General features: G+C 55.4%; 1 protein-coding gene across 1 annotated transcript in view; it reads left to right on the top strand.

Moving 5' to 3' along the window:
• HDAC4 (histone deacetylase 4) overlaps nt 1-19,455 on the top strand; it is a 178,220-nt gene that overhangs the window by 80,173 nt on the left and 78,592 nt on the right. The window contains exons 4-7 of the mRNA XM_019628371.1: nt 12,253-12,534; nt 13,043-13,198; nt 14,421-14,485; nt 15,521-15,671. Of these exons, the coding sequence (XP_019483916.1) occupies nt 12,253-12,534; nt 13,043-13,198; nt 14,421-14,485; nt 15,521-15,671 (654 nt within the window). The remainder of the gene's footprint in view (nt 1-12,252; nt 12,535-13,042; nt 13,199-14,420; nt 14,486-15,520; nt 15,672-19,455) is intronic.

The following is a 19,455-nucleotide window of genomic DNA, read 5'->3' as shown; positions in this document are numbered from 1 at the left end:
GGACGCCTGGGTGTCCAGTAGCTGGGCGCTGGTTAGTTAGGTCAGGCGTGGCACGTGGCGGGAGGGGCGCGGAAGCCCCGCGTGGAAGTGCGCTTAAAAAGGGGCGCTTACCGCCTTGTTTCATCTACAAACGCATGTCTGCAAAGCGGGGAATGAGCAGCGAAGAAGCTTGGAAACATTAACGCTGACTTTTTATTTTCTACTCTGGACTTGTCTGTCTCTTCTCAGTTGTTCCCCACTGACCTTTTGGAACTGGAAGGAGATTATTAACGTTTTGTTTTCATTTATATGGAATAAGACCTAACAATCTTTTTTTGTTGCTTACTCTCTACAAGTATTTAGTCTGATCCCCAGATTTAAAATTAAATACAGTAATACCTTGGTTTGCAAGCATAATTCGTTCCGGAAACAAACTACTCATATTGCAAGAGATTGTGCGTTTACCATGTTAAAATGTGTTAGAAATGTTTGCTTGTCTTGCGGAACACTTGGAAACCACGTTACTCACAATCCAAGGTTTCACTGTACTTCGGAAAGAAACGTGTTAATACAGACAGCAAAGCCATATTCTGCATTTGACAGACCAGCCGTGGTGTTGAGCATGACAAGCTCTTACTATACTTAGGACCAGAAGGAAACATGCAGACATGTTACAGTCACACAGGTAATTTTGCATTTTCTAGTAAGCACCTTAAAACAAAGCAAAAAACCAAACATACCAGGTTGTATTAAGTTGTTTATTGCTGTGTGACAAATTACCCCCAAGCTCAGCAGCTTAAACAGCAAATGTGTATCATCTCCTAGTTTCTGAGGGTCAGGAATCTGGGAGCAGCTTGGCTGCTATTTGGGACTCAGGCTCCCCCATGAGACTACGGCCAAGCTATCACTCAGGGCTACTGTCTCACCCGAAGGCTGGGCTGGGGCTGCAGGAGCCACGTCCAGGCGCCATGCCATGGCCGTGAGGCCTCCGGTGCTCACCACGCAGGCCTCCACTGCACAGCTATCCCAGAGTGACGATCCCGGTGACGAGGAAGGGGGCCTCCACGTCTTCTGTGACCTAACCTTTGAAGTGATGTATCCCCTCCGCTGCCTTATTCCTGGTCACACAGACCTCCCCTAGTCCTTCCTGGGAGGGGGTTAGACAAGGGGTGAGTTACCAGGAGGCCAGGATCACTAGGGGCCATTGGGAGCCTGGCTACCAAAAGAAAAAATTATTTTAAAATTTCATTTTTCATCACATTTCTGAAATACTGTTCTGACGTGTATCAATATGGAAGCTGATGTTCATGCTAAGCCTGTAAAGCATTGTGGACTGGACGCATAGAGAGCGCGTGGCCGTGGCTGCCGTGTCGGACAGCACCCACCCTGGGCTCCCTGGCACGTCCCACAGGCCCCTGCGATGGAGACGGACGCAACCCTCTCTCATGTGGGTGGGCGTCGTTCAGCACAGCTTGGCGCCCTCAGGCATCTGCCTGTGCCCGGATGGCACACGCCTACAGGTACCAGGCACAGTGCCTGGTGACCCACCTGTTTCTGCCCCTGGCCAGTAATCCCCTCGACCGCAGGGCCCCAGTTTACCTCCTGGTCTGTGTAAAGCATTGCTCAGCGTTTTCATTCAATAATCTTGCTGAACAGATGAGGGGAGGAAAATACACCTGGCTGGTGGTTTCATTGAGACTTTTCAGGGCAGTCGCCGGGCGAGGCCTCCCAGCAGTGTCACCTGGCCCAGTGAGCTGCCTCCCAGTGCCCGGTGTGCCCCTAAAAGGAGCCCAGTGGCAGCTCCCATGCCTCTCTTGTGGCCCCGACGCATGTGTGGGCGTGGGCGTGCACCTCAAAGGTGCACCTGAGGGCTTTGGCCTCAGGCCTTGTGACATCAGGGTGCCCGGGCACTGCCTGAGGCCCTGCAGTTTTGGCGGTCTCAGTCGTTGCTTTGGGCCACTTTTTACCCTGATTCGGCTGGCCTTCTCAGGTCCGCATTGGACAAACCAAGGAGAGTACGCTTTGCTGAGCTGCTGGAAGCCTAGGCCTATTGTTTGCCTTTAGAATTCGGAGGAACCTAGTCATCCTGGGTGACACAGATGTGACTGGTCCATGGAGACTGGCGCACCTGCAGCCGCCGCGAGCCTTTGCTTTCCAGCACATGCTCCTGTTGTCCCTGCCTTCGCTTCCTTCACTCTCCCTCCTGCTCTTCCTGGCTGTTGTGACGAGAGGGTGGACTCATGGAACCTGAACTGCTGCACCTGCTGCTTCACAAGCCTCCACTTCACTGGTGCTGCTCTGTGCCGGGGACGGGTGACAGCCAGGCCCCCTGCCTGCTGAGGGCCCGGCCCGTGGTGCGTTGGCCGGGAGCAGGCAGTGTTTGTCCGGAGGTGGGAAATGGTCGTTTGTCTGCCGGCAGTCACAGCTGGTGGAGAGCTGGTAGGGAACTGCGTGCAGCGCGCAGAGGCCGTGTGTGCAGCCTGGCCGTACGCGGCAGGACCCCTCCCCAGGCTGCCTGTCCCCTTTGTCTCTGGGGCAGTAGCCTCCCGTCTGTGAGTCCTGAAGGCAGGTCAGACGCGACTGCTCTCCGGTCACATGCGAGTTGCCAGCCCCACCCGAGCGTGCGGTGTCCTCCTGCCCAGGCTTCTGGAACTTCTGCCATCTCAGTCCCGCAGCTTCACATCATCTCAGAAACCTGAAGGGTCACTATGCTTCGTCTTCCTTGTCCTTTCAGGCGGCTCCTCTCGACCCCTGGCCCTGTCACTGCCCTCCATCTTGCAAGGCCAGGGCACTATGTGCTCCATTGGTCACCGCCCTGCGCCTCCCGTCCTGGAGACGGGTTTGCAGGCCCAGCACCATGCCTGGCTGAGTGCAGCCTCACAGCTACCTGCTGACCTGCTGCCTTCTTCCTGTTTGTCATCACCGCTCGCATGCTCCCGCCCTCACTATCTGCATCACGGGAGCCTTCGCGCAGGCGCGACTGGACGGCTGTACCCTAAGCTTGCAGCGCGGGCTTCTGTGCCGACTATGATTAAGAAAGACACTGATTTTTTGTTCTTCCATAGGAGTCGGTTGGATTTATAGCTTTAGAATAAAAAAATAAAGGGGCAATTGAGAAATAAACCTTATGTGTGTGAGATCATCAGAGGTAGCTCTCTGAAGCAAGAACCCTAAAGACCCTTGAGGGGTCTGTGCTGTCACCACAGGGACCCGCTGGCCTGGTTCCGCCGCCCAAGGGGCCGTTGCTCCCGACTCCTTGTTTGCGGCCTCACCTGGCACTTCAGGAGTCCGTGTCACCGCTGTGGACATGGACGAGACACGCCTTCCAGAGTCCTTACGGCAGCCCCTGCACAGTCGCCTGGCTGTCGGGGCGCTCCTCAGGATGGGGTGTCAACAGGCGAGCTCAGGGCCGGGCACTGAGAGGTGATGGACGCCCCCAAAGCATGACTCTGAGCCTGGTTCTCAGTGACACAGGAGGAAACTCAAGGTTACATGCTCTCTGCATCTTAATCATTTGTTTTTTCATTTAAAATGGAGATCCTAAAAGCCAGCCGACTAGGCTTTGTCACTGTCTCATTACGTCAGTCGGCTTTTGTTTTGATGATTTAAACTCTTGGTGAGCTATCATACTGTTAGTGACATTTGGCAATGGTGTTTGCCAGACAGATTTCTTGAGCACACAGTCTAATTAGTGTCACTAAATCATCAGCGAGTTTGAATAGCATTTTGCAATTAGAAAGGGAATAGTTTTTGAAGTATCACTTGAATTGTTGGCTTTGGGTAAAGATCTTTTAGGAAGGGTTCAGTGCTCAGTGTGACGCACTCCCTTTCCCGGGCGAGGCTGATGCAAGTTCCGTGTCCTTGCCATCCCGCACGTGAGTGCTGTGCTCTCCCTCCAGTGGGGTCCTGATGAGCATTGTGAGCCAGGCGGGGGCTGGGAGAGCCAGAGAGCTTGGGGGTGGAAGGTGTCTGTGCCCAGAAGTTGTTAACTGTTGCATCTGCTGGGATAGCCCCTATGATTAAAAGGTCATGATCTAGATTTGCCGCTTTGGGGGTGTGCTATATATGTAATTCTTCAGCTTTATCAAAGAAAGACATGTTTCCAGTGTTTCAAAAAAAAATAATAAATGGCGTAGGGTTAGCCAGCAGAGCCGCCCTCCCTGGTCGTGCCTGGGCTCGTGGTCACGCACCCTGTTCTCGGTGACCAGCCCCGTCCATGCATTAAAGCCCCAGGCAGTGAATTCCCACGTGCAGGACAGACGGGCCTCCCCCCCACACACACGGCCCCTTCTTGGGGGCCTTCATCTACTCGGAGCACCATTCTGATTAGAGAACTAACTTCTCAGGGTCTCCACACAGCACAGACACGGCGTGCCCTTCGTGACACAGCGCTCAGCTCTCCTCCCCCACCTTCTGCCCCTGAGACACCTCGGGGCTTTCCTCACTGAGCAGACGCAGTGATCGCGGTCATGCCCTTCCATCTCTCCAGAAGCTGTTGGGTCGTCGGAAAAGTCATGATGTATTTTTGTATGTTTTTGTTGCAAAAATGCGACATGACTTTTCCTACGACCCAGTACTTCTGAGTACAACAGTACGGTAACACGACTGTATCCCCAGTATCTGAAACCAGGGTCTTAGACCGTTAGATCAGGAGCAGTGATTTAAATATTCGTTTCATGCAAATGGAAAACAGTTTTAGCATCGAAGGCAGCACAAGTGGCATTGGCCACCATTTTATAGGGGTGCAAAAATTCCATTACCTGAGTGTCTCAGCGTTGCTGTGTAACGAAGGACCCCAACTATAGCTCTCACTGCGGAGGCCATTGTGTTTGTTGAGGGTTATTAGAGCTGGTCTTCAGGTCTGGGCTGTCTCTCCTGCGTCTGGGATCAGCTCTGGGCCAGCTGACCGGCTGGCAGCTGGGCGGCCTGGAGTGGCCTCACTCTCTGGTCTGGCGGTTGGCAGGCTGTTCGGGGCCAGTGGATTATCTGTTAGTTTAGAGTTCCAGGCCTAGCAAGAGGGCAAGTGTGTTTTCAGAGTCTGCTTAAGTCTAGGATGGTCCTGCCCCATTGGCCAAAGCAAGTCTCATGGCCACAGGCAGAACTCGGGAATATGCCCAAGGGAGTGGGTTCTGGGGCGCTCCATGAACAGGGCCAGAAGTGTACCCCGTAACGGCCCTCGCTCTGGTTCAGAGAAGGCACAAGAAGCGCCTTGACGATACTGACAGGAGTTTAGGTGCACACAGGAGGGGTCCTTACTCGGGTTCAGAGGGACGGGGTACCAGGACAGCACTGACTGCGATGAGCCTGTGGCCTGGACACGGGAGACCCCAGTGTGAGCCAGAGCCAGCGTGTTGGCCATTTTCTGGCTCTGGGCCCCAGCATGCCGTCCCTGTAGCCCCGTCGAGGAGCAGTGACGTGTCTACAACATGTGTTTTCTTCCTGTTTTACAAGTGCTTATGTTTAGTATGGGGAGTGTGTCAAACATTAGAAGAAGGCTCAGTAGGAAGCAACATGTGGACACTGGTGTCGGCCTGACCGGAAACGCTGCCCGTCTTCCCTGTCGGCGCATGTCTTTCATTCACTTGCTGTGCGTCGCACCAAGTTCTGAGGCCAGCCCTTCCTTCTGTGGGCCCGTGTCTCCTTTCTGCATGTCGGTGGTTTTAGAGCAGAGTGGAGCTCTGCCTGTGTCCCCCAGGCCACGCTCGCCACAGGTGCATCCCCACAGCCCTTCCCCAGAGCCTCCCAGCTGGTAAATCCCCTGCACCCGGAGGAGCGGCCCCGTGACGCGGCCTGAGCATCATCCAGGGAGAGGAAGGCCTGGGCCCCAGGCGCCCCCCGTGCTGTGTGGAGAGAGCCTGCGCTGGGCCTGTGCGTTTTACAAGGAACGTTGTCATCATAATAAATCTCTTTCTGATTACGGAAGTCATTAATGGTAATCGTTTGAATAATTGGAGATGACAAGAAGCTGTTACTCCAGTGAAATGAGTTGGGAAGGCTGTTAGCTTCCTGCGCGCGGGCCTGTGAGCTGGTAACGCGAACTGTGTCATGTGTGTCCGTAGTTTCGTAGAACTGGAATCGCACCTGGATGGGTTTTTTATTTACTGTGTGGTCAGCACTTCTCTGTGCCATTACATATGCTTAAAATATGATGGTAGCGGTTTCACTGTCATCTCACGATGAACCATAGGAATTTAAACAGCCACTAATAGCTGAACAGTTGAACATTAAGGTTTTTAAGGTTATTTTCAGTTTTTTATGACTTTTGCACCCTTGGGCATGTCTCGTGTGCATTTGTCTAGGCGAAGGAGAAATGGCCTTGCTGACCGCAATAAGTCCTCTTCTGTGGCTTTCGTTACCCATCGCCGTGTTTCTCTCCAAAACCTGTACCGTCCTGATTGTGCACGTGTCTGTCTGCCTCTCCCCCTCTCACGCATACACTTTGCTTGCTTCATGGACATAATAGTGAAGTTGTGGTAACCAGGACAGGTGGCGCTTACTGTGTCATCCCAGGCACGCCACGGGCACCTTGCTCGTGCCCACAGCCTGACCCAGGAGGGGGCACCCCTGTGCTCGCTCTCACTGACGGGAGACGGCGGCGGTCAGTGCAGTGAGCGGCCCTCCCCCGCCATCTGAGGTGTCAGTTGGACTCGTCCCGGTCATAGCTCCATTCTGCCTCACAGGTGTCTACATTTCCTCGACGTGGTGAGCCTGTTTCCACGCGCTCGCTGGCTGTGCGCGCTTTCTCACGGCTATGTTCATTGCTGTTTTCCTGTTGTGTGCCGGTCTTTTTCTTATTGGTACAGTGGTGCTCCTTGTAAGCTAAGGGCATCATTTCAGTGTCCGTCATGTTGTCATGTGGCTGTTAATTTTGCTTGTGATCAGAAGTTATCTGCTTGCCCTATCCTCATTCACAAAGCAGAACATTCTTCTGCACGGTTAGAAGTGGCACGAGTGTGTCCTGATCCGTGTGCGTGCACTTGGCCGAGTCCTCTCAGCTCTCTGTGCCCCGATCCCCAGAGCCAGCACGCACAGCCCAGGCTGCAGCGTTTTAGTCCCTGCCTGGCGGGGCCGCCTCCTGTCCCCACACATCAGTTCTTCTTTTAAACTCACCTGAGCCTGCCTCGCCTCTTTATTCTTCCCGATGAACTTCAGAAGTTCTCTTAAAGTCCTCCAGACTTGTTCTGGAAATTTGTGGAAGCAGCAGCAAATTCATAAATTCGCAGGAGGCCTGATAACTTCCTACTGTTGGATTCTAATCTATTAATAGGAATGCTGTTACTGTCTGTCGGTTTAAAGGTTCTGTCTTTATGAAAAGCCTTGTTTTGATCTTTCATGTAAGGTTTATAGAGCTCATATTTGATTATTCTTGGGTATTTTATCTGTTTTCCTATAGGAATAGAATGTGTTCCTTCATTTAATTTCCCACTTGGCTGTTGTCAGTGTATGGAAGAGCTCTTGATTTCATTATTTGTCAGCCAAGCAATGCGTAGTCTTCTTATTCGTCCCAATAAATTTATAATTGGTTATTTCATGTTTTGGAGGCAAATAGTAATGTCAACTGCAAATAATAATTGTCCTCCTTTGTGTAGCTGCATTGACTAAACCTTCCATAACCATGGTGAGCTCCTGAGAAGTTACCTGTGACCACCTCCTGGGCAGCACGTGGGCGGGCCCCCTGCCCGTACCGGGACTGGTGGTGCCAAGGCTGGACCCGGGTGTGGACACCGCACTGCCCAGGGGTCCTGCCAGGCCCGTCTGTTTTCCTGGCTGAGTGGCTTTAGGAGCACCAGGCAGGCCGGACCTTTCTTCCCCACACCCAGGTACCCACCCTTCTACTTCCTGTCCCTGTGAATTTGACTCCTCTGGGGACCTCATAGAAGTGGCATCATAGAGTGTCTGGAACAGCTGTTCACAGCGGGGCTTTAATGATAAGTTCAGAGGCTTGGGCGTTTAAGGCCATGTGCCTGTAGCATAGCACCTAAAGCAGCCACTGTCCCCTGGCAGCTCAGCGGGGCTTTTTAGACCTCTGCACGCATCCCCGGTGTCCGTCTCCATAGCAGGTCAGGGTACAAACACGGGACTGGAGCGCCAGAGCCACAGCAGCTGCCCTGCTCGCCAGCCACACGCTGGCACCGGGGACCCGCCAACCCTGGACGGTTGTCGTAGCTACTTAGCAGATTTTACGTGTATGCACACAGTACTCAACTGGATAAAAAGCAGGAGCCCTTCGTCTGTGTAACAATGTGATGGATTGTTACACATGTGGGAGGAGACTGTTGAGGGGAAAGATGAAATGAGCTCGTTTATTCCCCTAACTGTACAGCGTCCAGGGCAGCGAGCATGAAGTTGGGGTCCTTGGGCTTTTCTAAGAGCAGGGGCTTTGAGGGTGGAGCTTGGTAAGGAAGTGATGGTTAGATGTGGACATGGGCGGTTGGCCTCTGTGTAACTTGCAGTCATCTGCTGTGTTTCTAATAGGAAAGGCGGAGGTGAGTGGAGTGAACTGTCACCACCTGTACAGGCCCAGTGGGAGGGGCGTGGCCGGACAAGCGCAGAGGGTCCTTGGCGGGGGACCCCCTGCTCACAGAGGAGCCTCCAGGGTCCGGGTCGGGGTCGCCAGGGCCAGCTGTGGCATGCCATTGGCACTCCGTGCTTCTGGAAGCGTCTCTCTTGCATTTTGGCCTTAATGCCTCTGGGAAGGGTCTGCAGAGAGAGGGTCTAACTGTGGCCAGAGCACCCCGGGCCTGGTGAGTAAGAGCAGAGGTAGGTGTGGGGCGGCCTGAGTTCAGGGCTGACCCCTGCACACGCCGGGTCACACCTGGCCTCAAACTCTCTCCAGGGCGCCTGCTGCCCCCAAAACTTACATACTTGGGGCTCTGATCAAGTTTTCTTCAGCCTCTTATTAACAGAACTTTCAGCTCAGCGATGTTTTTGTCCGTTTCTAGCTGTGGATTTTTGCTGTGACTGTCCCTGTGTTCAGAGAGGGGGTGGTGTTTTAGACGGATCCTGTCCCTGCAGTACCAGGTCCCTGCGTGGTCATGGGCCAAGTGCGAGGGGCCTGGGCATGCCCAGTCGGGGTGTGGAGTCCCCAAGCTCCTGGTACCCAGGACATCGCCCAGGTGGCTCCAAAGGCATCTGGAGTCGGGCTGAGCCAGTGGCCTGGAAGCTCGGGGCCTGCCTGTCCCCACTGTGTGCAGTGGCCACAGCGTGGTGACAGGTCCTCCGTACGCGATGCTGACGCGTCCGTGTGGCTGGAGACGGGGCGCCTTCCCCGGGGCTCCGCTATGAGCAGGCGACCCTCACCACCCTCTGGGTAGGTTGGCACGCCTGCCCTGCCCGGTTATTTCGCAGGTCAGATCCCTTCGTATGAAACAGTGTGAGCCTATTAGACTGTTTACAGCCTCTGGCCAGACCGCCGGCCCGGACGGCCTCCGCCCCCTCCACAGGTGTACCTGGCGGACCTTTCCTTCCCAGGCCCGCGGGCTGTTTCCAGATAACTGGTGAAAAGCAGGAATTATCCCCACACGTCCTTTCTTACTTGCGAGGGTGAACTTCTCTCTGCTCGTGTTTGCTGGTGTGATTCATGGTGTTCCCAGAGGCAGGGCAGGCTTTGAGGAGCCGTTTAGGTGAAGTGTGACTCTTCCTTGCTGGCACAGGGATAAAATTGAAAGAAAACCTGGTTCTGCGGCCCTAGGGAGCCTGAGACGTTGACTCAGCCTTTCTTACCTGCCCCAAGTGGCTGAGAGGTGTTGTCCGGAGCCCAGGTCACCTGAGGCAACATTCAGGAGCCGGCAGGACGCCTTGGGGCTGGTATCTGGGAGTGTCATGGCTGTGCGCTGCCCGGGGTCCTGCGTCGTCCCTGAGCCTGCCTAGCGTGTGTGTTGGCGGTACGGCCTTGCTCGTGAACCAGCACCTTGGGGTCCTAGGGCATCGTGTGGGCAGCTGGCATCGCCTGTCCTAAGGCGCGTGGATGGCCACTCCAGCTGCCAGGCATTGTGACACCAAAGAGTCTCTTGCTTAATCAGGTGTCCTGCTCACCTGTGTTGTGCCTTCCAGACTGGAGGCTGCATGTGGTTCGTAGAAGAGAAGAAACTTTCAGTCTGTTTCCAAAGGCAGCAGCTCTCATGCCCGGCCCGTGTTGTGGGGAACAGACCTGGAAGTTGGACCTCCCGTTCCTCCTAACCCTCAGTGCCTTCGGATGATCCGGCTCTGTCCTCATGGGCTCGCTCAGACCTCTGTGTGCTGGGAGGCTGAGGGCCACAGGGCAGACACGCTCAGCCACAGCCCTCCGCCGGACACACCCGTCCCAGGTGGCGCCGAGGCCTGTAGGGGAAGATCCCTGATTCGGCAGGAGGGGGAGACACTGTCTTCACGAGGACGAGCGACGGGGCGCCAGTTCCCTGGCCGGGGCGGCTGGGCAGGCTGCTTAGAGGAATGGGATGTTATTTCTTTTCCTTAAAAAAGCTAGGTTGTAGGCATCTTATTTTAAATTGCTCATAATAGTTTCAATCTGCAAAAAAAAAAAAAAAATTGCTTCTTGGGCCGGCCGAGTGGCTCATTTAGTTAAGAGCTTGCTCAAGAGTTTGAGCTCTGAGCAACTAGCGGTTCGATTTCCGGCCTGAGCTGAGCTGCCTCTGAGCTGCCAACAGGTGGCAGGATGGCTCAGCTAAAAGAAAAAAAAAAAGGCTTCTCAACAATTCTTCTTTGTCCTTAGAATAGTCTTGACCTTCACATATGTTCACGAGGCACTAGCTACAAATAACTGTGGATTTTGCCTCACAAAAAAATGAGCATATCTCCAAGTGCCCTGTTCCGCAGCCTGAAGACGCCACTGGGTGACACAGCCCTTGTCTGCCCTGGGGGCTGCCACAGTGTAATGAGTGGGTGGAGAGAGAAAGCTCTAGTTGACCTATATTTCCCGGAATTGCAGTATCAAGGACCTCTTTGTCCCAAGGTTAGGAGACGTGAGTGAGGGCTGCCATGGTCTGCTTCGTCCCCATCACCTTTTGCTACCGTGTTTCCCCAAAAATAAGACCTAGCCAGAGAAGAAGCCATAGCATGATTCCTCCAGGATATGGAGGGCACGCACCCCTCCCATGAGGGTTTTATGAGCTGTTTCTGGGAGAAGGGTGCCTTTTTCACAAACTGATTCAGCTTAAAATATTCAGTATGCCCAGGTGCCACATTTTGGCACCTAAAGTCATGTTACGGCTGATTTTCTGTCTGAGTCTGATTTTCGGGGAAACAGGGTACATGGGCTTTAATAACTGAGAGCGTTTAATGTCTGGTAAAACGTAAGGAGAGTGTGCACGCAGTGTCTCTGGGGGCACTTGGGCGAACCAAAGTCTTCGTTTGTAAATTGCTACTTTCATTAAAACTCCAGGACAATATTGTTTTTCTAGGAGGTTCGTCATCCTGTGAATTTTAATCACCAGCATGTGTGGTTGTTGTTTGCAGTCTTTTTGTGATGATAATTGAAAGGTCTTTTCTTCTGGCTTCTGGCTGCAAAGTAGATATTGCGAGAATATATTAAGGGAGTTTCTGCCTGCTCCTCCCTTAGGCATTAAATGAGCCCCAGCTATTGAAAGGGGCCCCGGGCTGTACATGGGCCACTTGGTGACATCAGAGGGGTGGGATGCTTCATTCTGAGGCCCGCTGCTCGGAGTGTGTTTGTCTCGGCGCCCTGACCGAGCAGCATCAAGAGGCCCTCCAGCTCGTCCATTTCTAGAAACTGCCAGGCAGGAGTCGCCCAGCTGCTGGCGTGGCCCGTGACACCGCCAGTGGGAAGTGCCTTCACCGGGGACCCAGCTGAGGGGCCGTAGGTGGGACCTCTGTCTTCTGGCAGAAGGAGCGTCCTCGGTGCGCGGCTCTGAGGACAGCGTCTCGGAATGAGACTGATGATGAGGGACACTTCTTACCCCCACCTCATTTACTCTTTTGTCGCAAAGGTGTAATTTGGTTTTCCTCTAAAAGTTGAGAAGACCCCACTGGTTTGAATCTCTGGCAGAGTTCTAGAGCTGACTCTACAGACATGTGTAGTGGTGGCAGTTTGCAGGGGCCGAAGCCCGTGCAGGGCCCAACCAAACTGTGTCGGCTGTTGGCAGCCAACCCCGCCAAATAGGAAGCCAGTTTCGACACTGAGAAACTCTGGGAATTCACCCGACATCCTGTTCCGTTTGTGCTGTTTTTCTCGAGTCCAGTGGGGGCCTCATTTTGGTCTTAGGATGACACTACAGCGTCCAGAAGGAGTCAGGCCCTGCGGGCGCCATCTCCCAGGTGACGACAATAAGGACGTGAAGCCCCGTGCCACAGTCCTGTGTCCCCACAGCAGCCTGAGCAGACGGGCTCACTCCGAAAAGGAGGCAGGTGGAGTGCAGGGTTTGAGCGGAGTGGCGGTGGTCAGGGCCAGCTCCAACCTGGGCAGCCTGGCCTCAGCACGGGCCTCCAGCCACGCGCCAGAGCTCCGCCCCGAAGGCCGCCTGGAAGCCCACGTGGCCAACGAGGGAGGCGTGGGAAGTGCCTGCCTGCTTCCAATATCCCTGCGGTCCCCCCGCTCGTGTGAGGCGACTGGAATGGGATTCTTTTTCTGTAGGAAAGCTCTTAGAAGTGACACTAGGCCTGGGGACCCCAAGAGGTGGGCACTGAGCTGAGCACCCACCCCTGACGGCCCCTCCCTGCACACACTGGGGCCTGACATGGTCCGGCAGCGCCTTTCCCCTTGGCCCCGGGCACCTGCGCCCGGGAGGTGGCTGGCGTCCAGGAGCAGTGTCTCCGGGGACGTGCACCCCGCTGCCTGGGGTCTGGACGCCCGCCCCCCTGTTCAGCACCCAGTCCTGGGCACCGATGGAGGCGCAGCCTCTGTTCCTCACTCCTGTGCTGCTTTGGGGCCTAGCCACCCCACTTCTGGCTATGCTGTCCCTGTGTGCCCAGCTGGAAATGTCCCCTCCCCTTTGTGGAAGGCAGGAGGTGGCCGTACTTGTGGACAGAGGCTGTGGGTCCCCTGTGGTCAGAAACGCCGCTTGATTACTCCACGCTCAGTAAACCGGTGCTGCGTGTGTGACCACAGGTGTGGCCGGACCGGCCAGCCAGAGCTGGAGGCCGCAGACGGATGCTCGCTGCCTGGCCCCGTGTCTGCAGGCTCGGCCATCAGGACACTGCCAGGCAGCGGGGCTGGAGGCGGAGCAGCACCAGGCGGGCCGGCCAGGCCACGGAGCAGGCGCAGGTGTGGCGGGCAGGGCCGGCGCGTCTGGAAGTTGGCGGCTGCGTCCCTTCTGCTCATTCGTCGTTATTGCTGGCACCTTCTGAAGCTTTGCCGAGCGTCGTTTTTACTGGCAAGTACGACACGTGCTCCCACACCTAGGTCGTAGGCTTTATTTAGAAATCAGAAGAATGAAGTTTTCCCCTTGTAAATTTCTACAATTGATGTGATTTTTCTTGAACATTTTTGAAAACGTGACTTGAACTTCACAGAATTCTCAGACGTGATGGGTGACACTTTGCGTCTTTGACAGGAAGCAGCTCTAAGCCACGTGAAACCCTCTTTTCTTCATTCACGTGTTGCTTCTAATTGACAATGGAAGCTGGGTGATTTGTGCACTCCCAAGTGATGAGAGGCCGCCGTGGGGCTCGGGCCCGGGGAGGCCCCTGCTGCTGGGACCCCTCCCTCGTTCTCTGTGGGCTTTCGGCGGGGACAGGGCTCGGCCCGGCCTCCTCAGCGGCCCTGTCCCTCCGTCTCCTCTCCTGTGAACTACAGGAGGCAGTCAAATCCGTTACAGACGTGCAGCCCGAGAGGAGCCCTCAGCCAGTGTCAGTTTCCACTCCTGCTGGCTCCATTGTCCCTTTGTGAGTGCTGAGAGGACATCTCTTCCGTTTCCACCTTAGACATCTGGGGGGAAGCACGCTGTGTGTGGAATTTCCTCAACAGAAAGTGCCGGGGGCCACTTGGGGGCCTGCTCACCAGCCCACCTAGCGTCCTGCCACCCGCTCCGGCCACACAGGGAGCAGCACGGGCTGCCCTGTAGGAGAGACCCACAGAAACAGGACAAGGAAGCTTCTGCTTGAGGACCGAGGGCCCTGCCGAGGCAAGATGGCTGGGGTTGGGGGGGGGGCGTCCAGGGGTCCAGAGGGCGAGGAGGGGCCAGGCCAGCCACCTCCAAGTGCTGGGCCACCTCACACAGGTCTTCAGGAGACGGCCAGTGGCTTGTGTGGGAGCCGAGGGAGAGTCTGTGTAGCCCGGGCCCCGGAGAGTGAGAGACGGAGTCAGAGATACGCACAGAGACAGACAGACAGAGCGGGAGAGACACAGAGGGCGACGGAGACGAGCCGCCAGTGGGAGGCGGCCCGGCCGGCCCACGGGCTCTCTGCTCCTGGGCTGTGCTCACGTGTGGACACTAGTGTCTGAGGTGGCCGTGCCGGGGTCTGCCTGACTGAGTGCCGTCCCGCAGCCCGGGCAGCCCTGGGCCGGCGAGTTCTCAGCCCCTGGAGCGAGCTGAGGGCTGACAGCAGTGAGGTCGGGCGTTTTTGTGTAACTACTTCTGTGAATGTTGTTCCTTTTGGCTCACCTTCCCGGGGGCTGCCTGTCACATAGCCGGACTAGTTGGCAGCAGCCATTGCAACACAGTTTGCCTGTGTAGCATAGATATTGCAAGAAGTTTCTCGTCCATTGTTTGCATTTTAACTTTGTTTATGGTGTTTGTTACAAATATAAATTTTGCATCATCAGTTATGTCATTTTTGAAATTGCGTGATGTAATTCAGACACAACAAAATGTACAGATCTTGAGTGGACTGCCCAGTGCGCTCTGACAGCCGTGAGCACCTGTGCGTGCCTCCTCCTCCAGGCAGCCCCACACCTGGCAGGTGCCCCTGCCGCCGCCTCCTGCCTTAGCCCAAGCCTCAGCCTTGGGTGTTCATCATCGGGTCTTAGGGTTTCCTGTTCTAGAACATCATGGAAGTAGAAGCTTTGCTTGCTGACTCTTCTGTCCCCCTCCCACGCCCCGTTGGCGCCCTGCACATTCACTTTGCATGTTCTGCAACCCACCCGTGTCCTGTAGCCTATCCTGTCCGTTGCTAGGTGGCATTCCAGTATGTGGGTGCAGGGAGTGTCCCCCTGAGGGACACCTGGGAGGGGTGGAGCCTGGGCTGCCCTGGGCAGAGCTGTCACGCACGCTGTCGTACAGGGCTTTGCGTGGGGTGTGTCCCGGAGTGGGATGGCTGCGTCCTGGGGGAGCGTGTGCGCGACTTGTGAGAATGTGCTGAGAGTTTCCCAAAGTGGCCCTAGCATTTCACAGTCATCTTCAGTGTCATTCCCAGAATCTCGCTGTGTGTTTTCTTCTAGCACCTCAATAGTTTTTATTTCACTTCTCACGTTTACAAGGTCAGGAGACGAGGCCCCGGAGCAGCCCGGCCCCGTGTGTCGCCTAGCGGAGTGGAGGTGGACTCATGCGGGATGCCGGCCGCGTGGGCGCCCGGGCGGGAGCGCAGGCCCGGCGCCCGCCTTCTTGCGCTTCGGGCTCTGACCGTCTGTCTCCCCCGCCCCTCGCAGCACCAGCAGGAGCTGCTGGCCATGAAGCACCAGCAGGAGCTGCTAGAGCATCAGCAGAAGCTGGAGCGGCACCGCCAGGAGCAGGAGCTGGAGAAGCAGCACCGGGAGCAGAAGCTGCAGCAGCTCAAGAACAAGGAGAAAGGCAAAGAGAGTGAGTGCGGCGCCGGGAGGGGGCGCCGCCGGGGGCGGGGACTCTGGGCCGGCGCTGGGCAGCGTGTCCGGGGGGCTCCCGGCCCCCAGAAGCAGCGGGCGGAGGGGAAGCACCTCCCTGGGTACAGCACGTGGTGTCCCCGTGGTGCCACTGTACCTGCTGTTTCAGGTTGTCCTCCGCGTCAGCTGTGAGTGGTGGTTGACAGCTTTGTCATCGTTTGGGGGCTGCGGGTCACTCAGCACGACTTTTGGGTTGATTTAGGCATTTTAAAGCGTATCTGGCAGACTCTTACGGGCTTGTAAATGGTAAAACCCGTGAAGCTCACCAGAGGAGAACGCACTCCAGCAGCGCAGTCAGCCCTGATGTCTCAAAGCTCTCCTCTCGAGAGCATTTTGTGAGTGCTGTAAGACCAGCTGGTAGTGCATAGGACCCTGCAGCCGGGGGAGACATGATGACCGACAGTTCATTGTCACATTGGGTCTTGTGACCCTAATTTTTGCTTTTAATCGTGGCTGTGGTTGTATGTCTGAAGACCAGCGTGGCCTGTCTTCTGAGAAATGCCGGGACCTGATCTTAGCCAGAGGCTCCTCGTGTTCCTCCCCCTGGGAAAGTCCCCGAGTCTCTCAGGGATGAGGCCACAGCCCTCTCTGCTGACAGCCCGGCCACTGGACAGAGGCGCCTTGGGCTTGTGCAGTGACATGGCCTCAGCATGACCAGCCTGTGTAAGGCCTGCTGTGTCACTGGCTGCGGCGTCCCTCCCAGATTGTGACAAAGGGAACACTTCTCTCATGGGTGTCTGTGCTGCTTTCTGGTGACAGTTTGTGGTTTCCAGTGACATGGCCAGGGCCTCCTCAGCAGAGTGAGTGTGCGTTCGCGTTCCCTGGCTGTCAGGCCCGCCCGATGGCCTGTCCGCCTCTCGCACGTCAGGCCTTGGTGGCTGATGGTGGGCGATTTTCTCTTGTCACGCTCACGAAGGAAATCAGAAGGCTTGACACGCTTGCCAGTACACGTAACCCTCAAAACCCTCAAAAGCCCTTATCTTCAGCTTGTGAAAACACAGACTATTTGAACTTTTGACTAAATTTTCATGCACACACGCACAGCGGCATGTTATGTTCTTACAGCCTTCCGTACAGCCCATGATTAGAGTTGATGTTAAAGCCTTTCTTATTGGTGCATGATCCACACGAGGAAGTGTCCCCGTCCTCTGCAGGGAACTGCCCACGAGCACACATCCCATGTAACCGTCCCCAGTAGCACACGGCGGCCGGGACAGCAACTGCGGCCAGGGCCCCCTGTGCTCCTCCAGTCACCACCCCCCTCCTTCCCAAGGGGAACCGCGCTTCTGAGAGGAGACAGATGCAGCCATCACACTGTCGGTGTCTCGTGATGCTTTCGCTCAGCATCAGGCGTGTGAAGTGGCCTCATGCATCCGCTCCCACCGCTTCGTGTTGTCTCACGCGTGTCCTACTGTACATCCATGGCACTGTGGGCAGACCTCCGGGCTCTTTCGTGGTCACACCTGTCACAGCACTGCGCGCACGTCCTTGCACGTGTGTCTGGGTGCAGATGGGCGGCTGGGACGTGCTGTTGCTGAGCCTCAGGGCGTGCGTGTGCTCAGCTCCCCATGTCGCTGTACCAGTTTCTGCTTCCGCCAGCTGCGTGTGGCAGTTCCGGTAGCTCCGTGTCCCCACCAACATGGCCCTGTGTCTGCCCCTTTCCTGTCAGCCGTGAGCATTTCTCAGATGGCCAGGGCTTTTTCCTGTGCTCACTGGCCACGTGGGTCCCCTGGGTGAAGGGTGTGCCCAGGTCCTTGCCCATTTTTCTGATGAGCCGTCTTCCTTTTTCTCGATTTTTTTTTTAAAGATTTTATTGGGAATTGGGGGAGGTGAACAGACAAGTTGCTGTCCTTTTGTTCTTCAGTCTAGTTGTGGAGGACGTCGTTTCACTGGCCCATGTTGCTATTATCATTGCGCTCTCTCTGGGTGAGGCAGATCGCTCACCGGCCATTGGATGGCCTCTCACCAGCCTCTCAGGGCAGCTCATACTGGGCTGCCGGCCACTCACAGTAGCCCATGGCAACCCACTGCAGCCCCACTGCAGCCTACGCCATCCCCGGGGACTCACGGCAGCCCAGCTCCAGGTTGAGCTGTTGTTCACCATCTTAGCTGTAGAGGGCGCAGCGTCACTGGCCCTCATGTGGGATCTGAACCGGGGCCCTGCTGCTCAGAGCTGGCGTCCCAAGCCAACTCCTAACCAATGTGCCACTTGGCCGGCCCCCTCAATGTTTTTTTTATATCGTCACTTTTACACGGTACACGGTCCTTCTCCCACCTGCGCTCTGCCACGTCACTGTGCTAACGCTGCCTTAACTCCCGCAGGGTCTCAGGTCGGATGCAGCCATTTCTCAGTGTTTTCTAAAGTAGAATTCGAATGTAGTCTAGTATTATTATGCGGTTTTGTTTTGTACATTTTTGTAAATATTTTCCTTTCAGAAAGTGTATTATTTTTTCCTAAAAGTATTTAGCCAATGTATTCCCCCCAATTTTAGTTTATTTTTTTACTTTTTTTTTTTTTTAGCTGAGCCATCCTGCCACCTGTTGGCAGCTCAGCGGCGGCTCAGCTCGGGCCGGGCATCGAACCGCTGTTGCTCAGAGCTCAAACTCTTGAGCGAGCTCTTAACCAACTGAGCCACTCAGCCGGCTCTTATTTTTATATTTAACTATTTGTAAGTTCTTAGTAATTGTTTTTATGCATAAAATTAACATCTTTTGCAATCATTAGTTACTGCAGCAGTTTACTCTTAAAACAGTAACTATACTTTAACTGTATTTTTTTTAACTGAGGGCTTGTCAGTGTGGGAAGCACTTCCGGAGGGCTTACTGCACGTGAGCGCTAGCTTCTGTACTGGTGTTTGAGAGTAATTACCAGTGAGGTCTGACTGGTGCACTTGGTCACAGCACACTGGCCAAGAGCTGGTGACCGCAGGCCGAGTGACTGCCCGCAGTCCAGATGCAGAAACGAGGGCCGAAGGCCCTCGGGAGAGAAGCTGCTCACCCCCCTGGATCTGGCTGGTGTGGCAGACACTGTCGGTCACCTCGGGGTTCTCGCTGCATGGCCCCCTGGCTCGGTCGCACTGCCCTTCATACACTGCGTGTTTGTGTGTGCTGGGACGTGAGCGATGCCACACATGGAGCCAGGAACGTCCCCCAGGCTCCTGCCGTGTTGCTGCAAAGTGGAGCGCAGGCATCCGTGTTGTCACTTCTAAAACTCCCGGGGAGACAACTGTGCAACTGGGGCTGAGACCTGGGAGCCTGGGTGAGTCCTCCTGCCCGCCCGTGTTAGGGATCTGAGTGGCCCGCCCCACCTACCCACCACGCGTGTGCTGCCTTCCTTCAGAAAGCCGCCGGGGCATAGCAGCTCCGGTCCTCTGGAGCCTGTGCCAGGGGCTCCTGCTGCGGGACAGAATGCCACAGGAGTGTGTCAGGCTGCTGTCACACGTGGCCGCCCACCGGGTCCCCTCCGTACCCGTGCTCCCGAGCTTTGCTGGGCCTCAGGGTGTACCCTGCTCATGCGTTTTTCTTTGGAGCGGGGAAATCACTGTTCATCAAAGGATGGAAGTTTGAGTTCCAAATATCAGTTAGTTGATCTGTGCCACAACGCACCAGCAAATACCAGTTTTTCAGGTTGCTGAAAAGCAACTCAGTCTAAATTAATTCCTTCTAGTTTACCAGAATCTTCCAATAAAAACAACATCTTAAGCCTCAGGAAATATGAAAAGACT

The sequence above is a fragment of the Hipposideros armiger genome, unplaced genomic scaffold, assembly GCF_001890085.2.
Source record: "Hipposideros armiger isolate ML-2016 unplaced genomic scaffold, ASM189008v1 scaffold_17, whole genome shotgun sequence".
Taxonomy (NCBI): domain Eukaryota; kingdom Metazoa; phylum Chordata; class Mammalia; order Chiroptera; family Hipposideridae; genus Hipposideros; species Hipposideros armiger.
The sequence above is the reverse complement of the archived record's forward strand: the minus strand, read 5'-3'. Positions and strand labels throughout refer to the sequence as shown.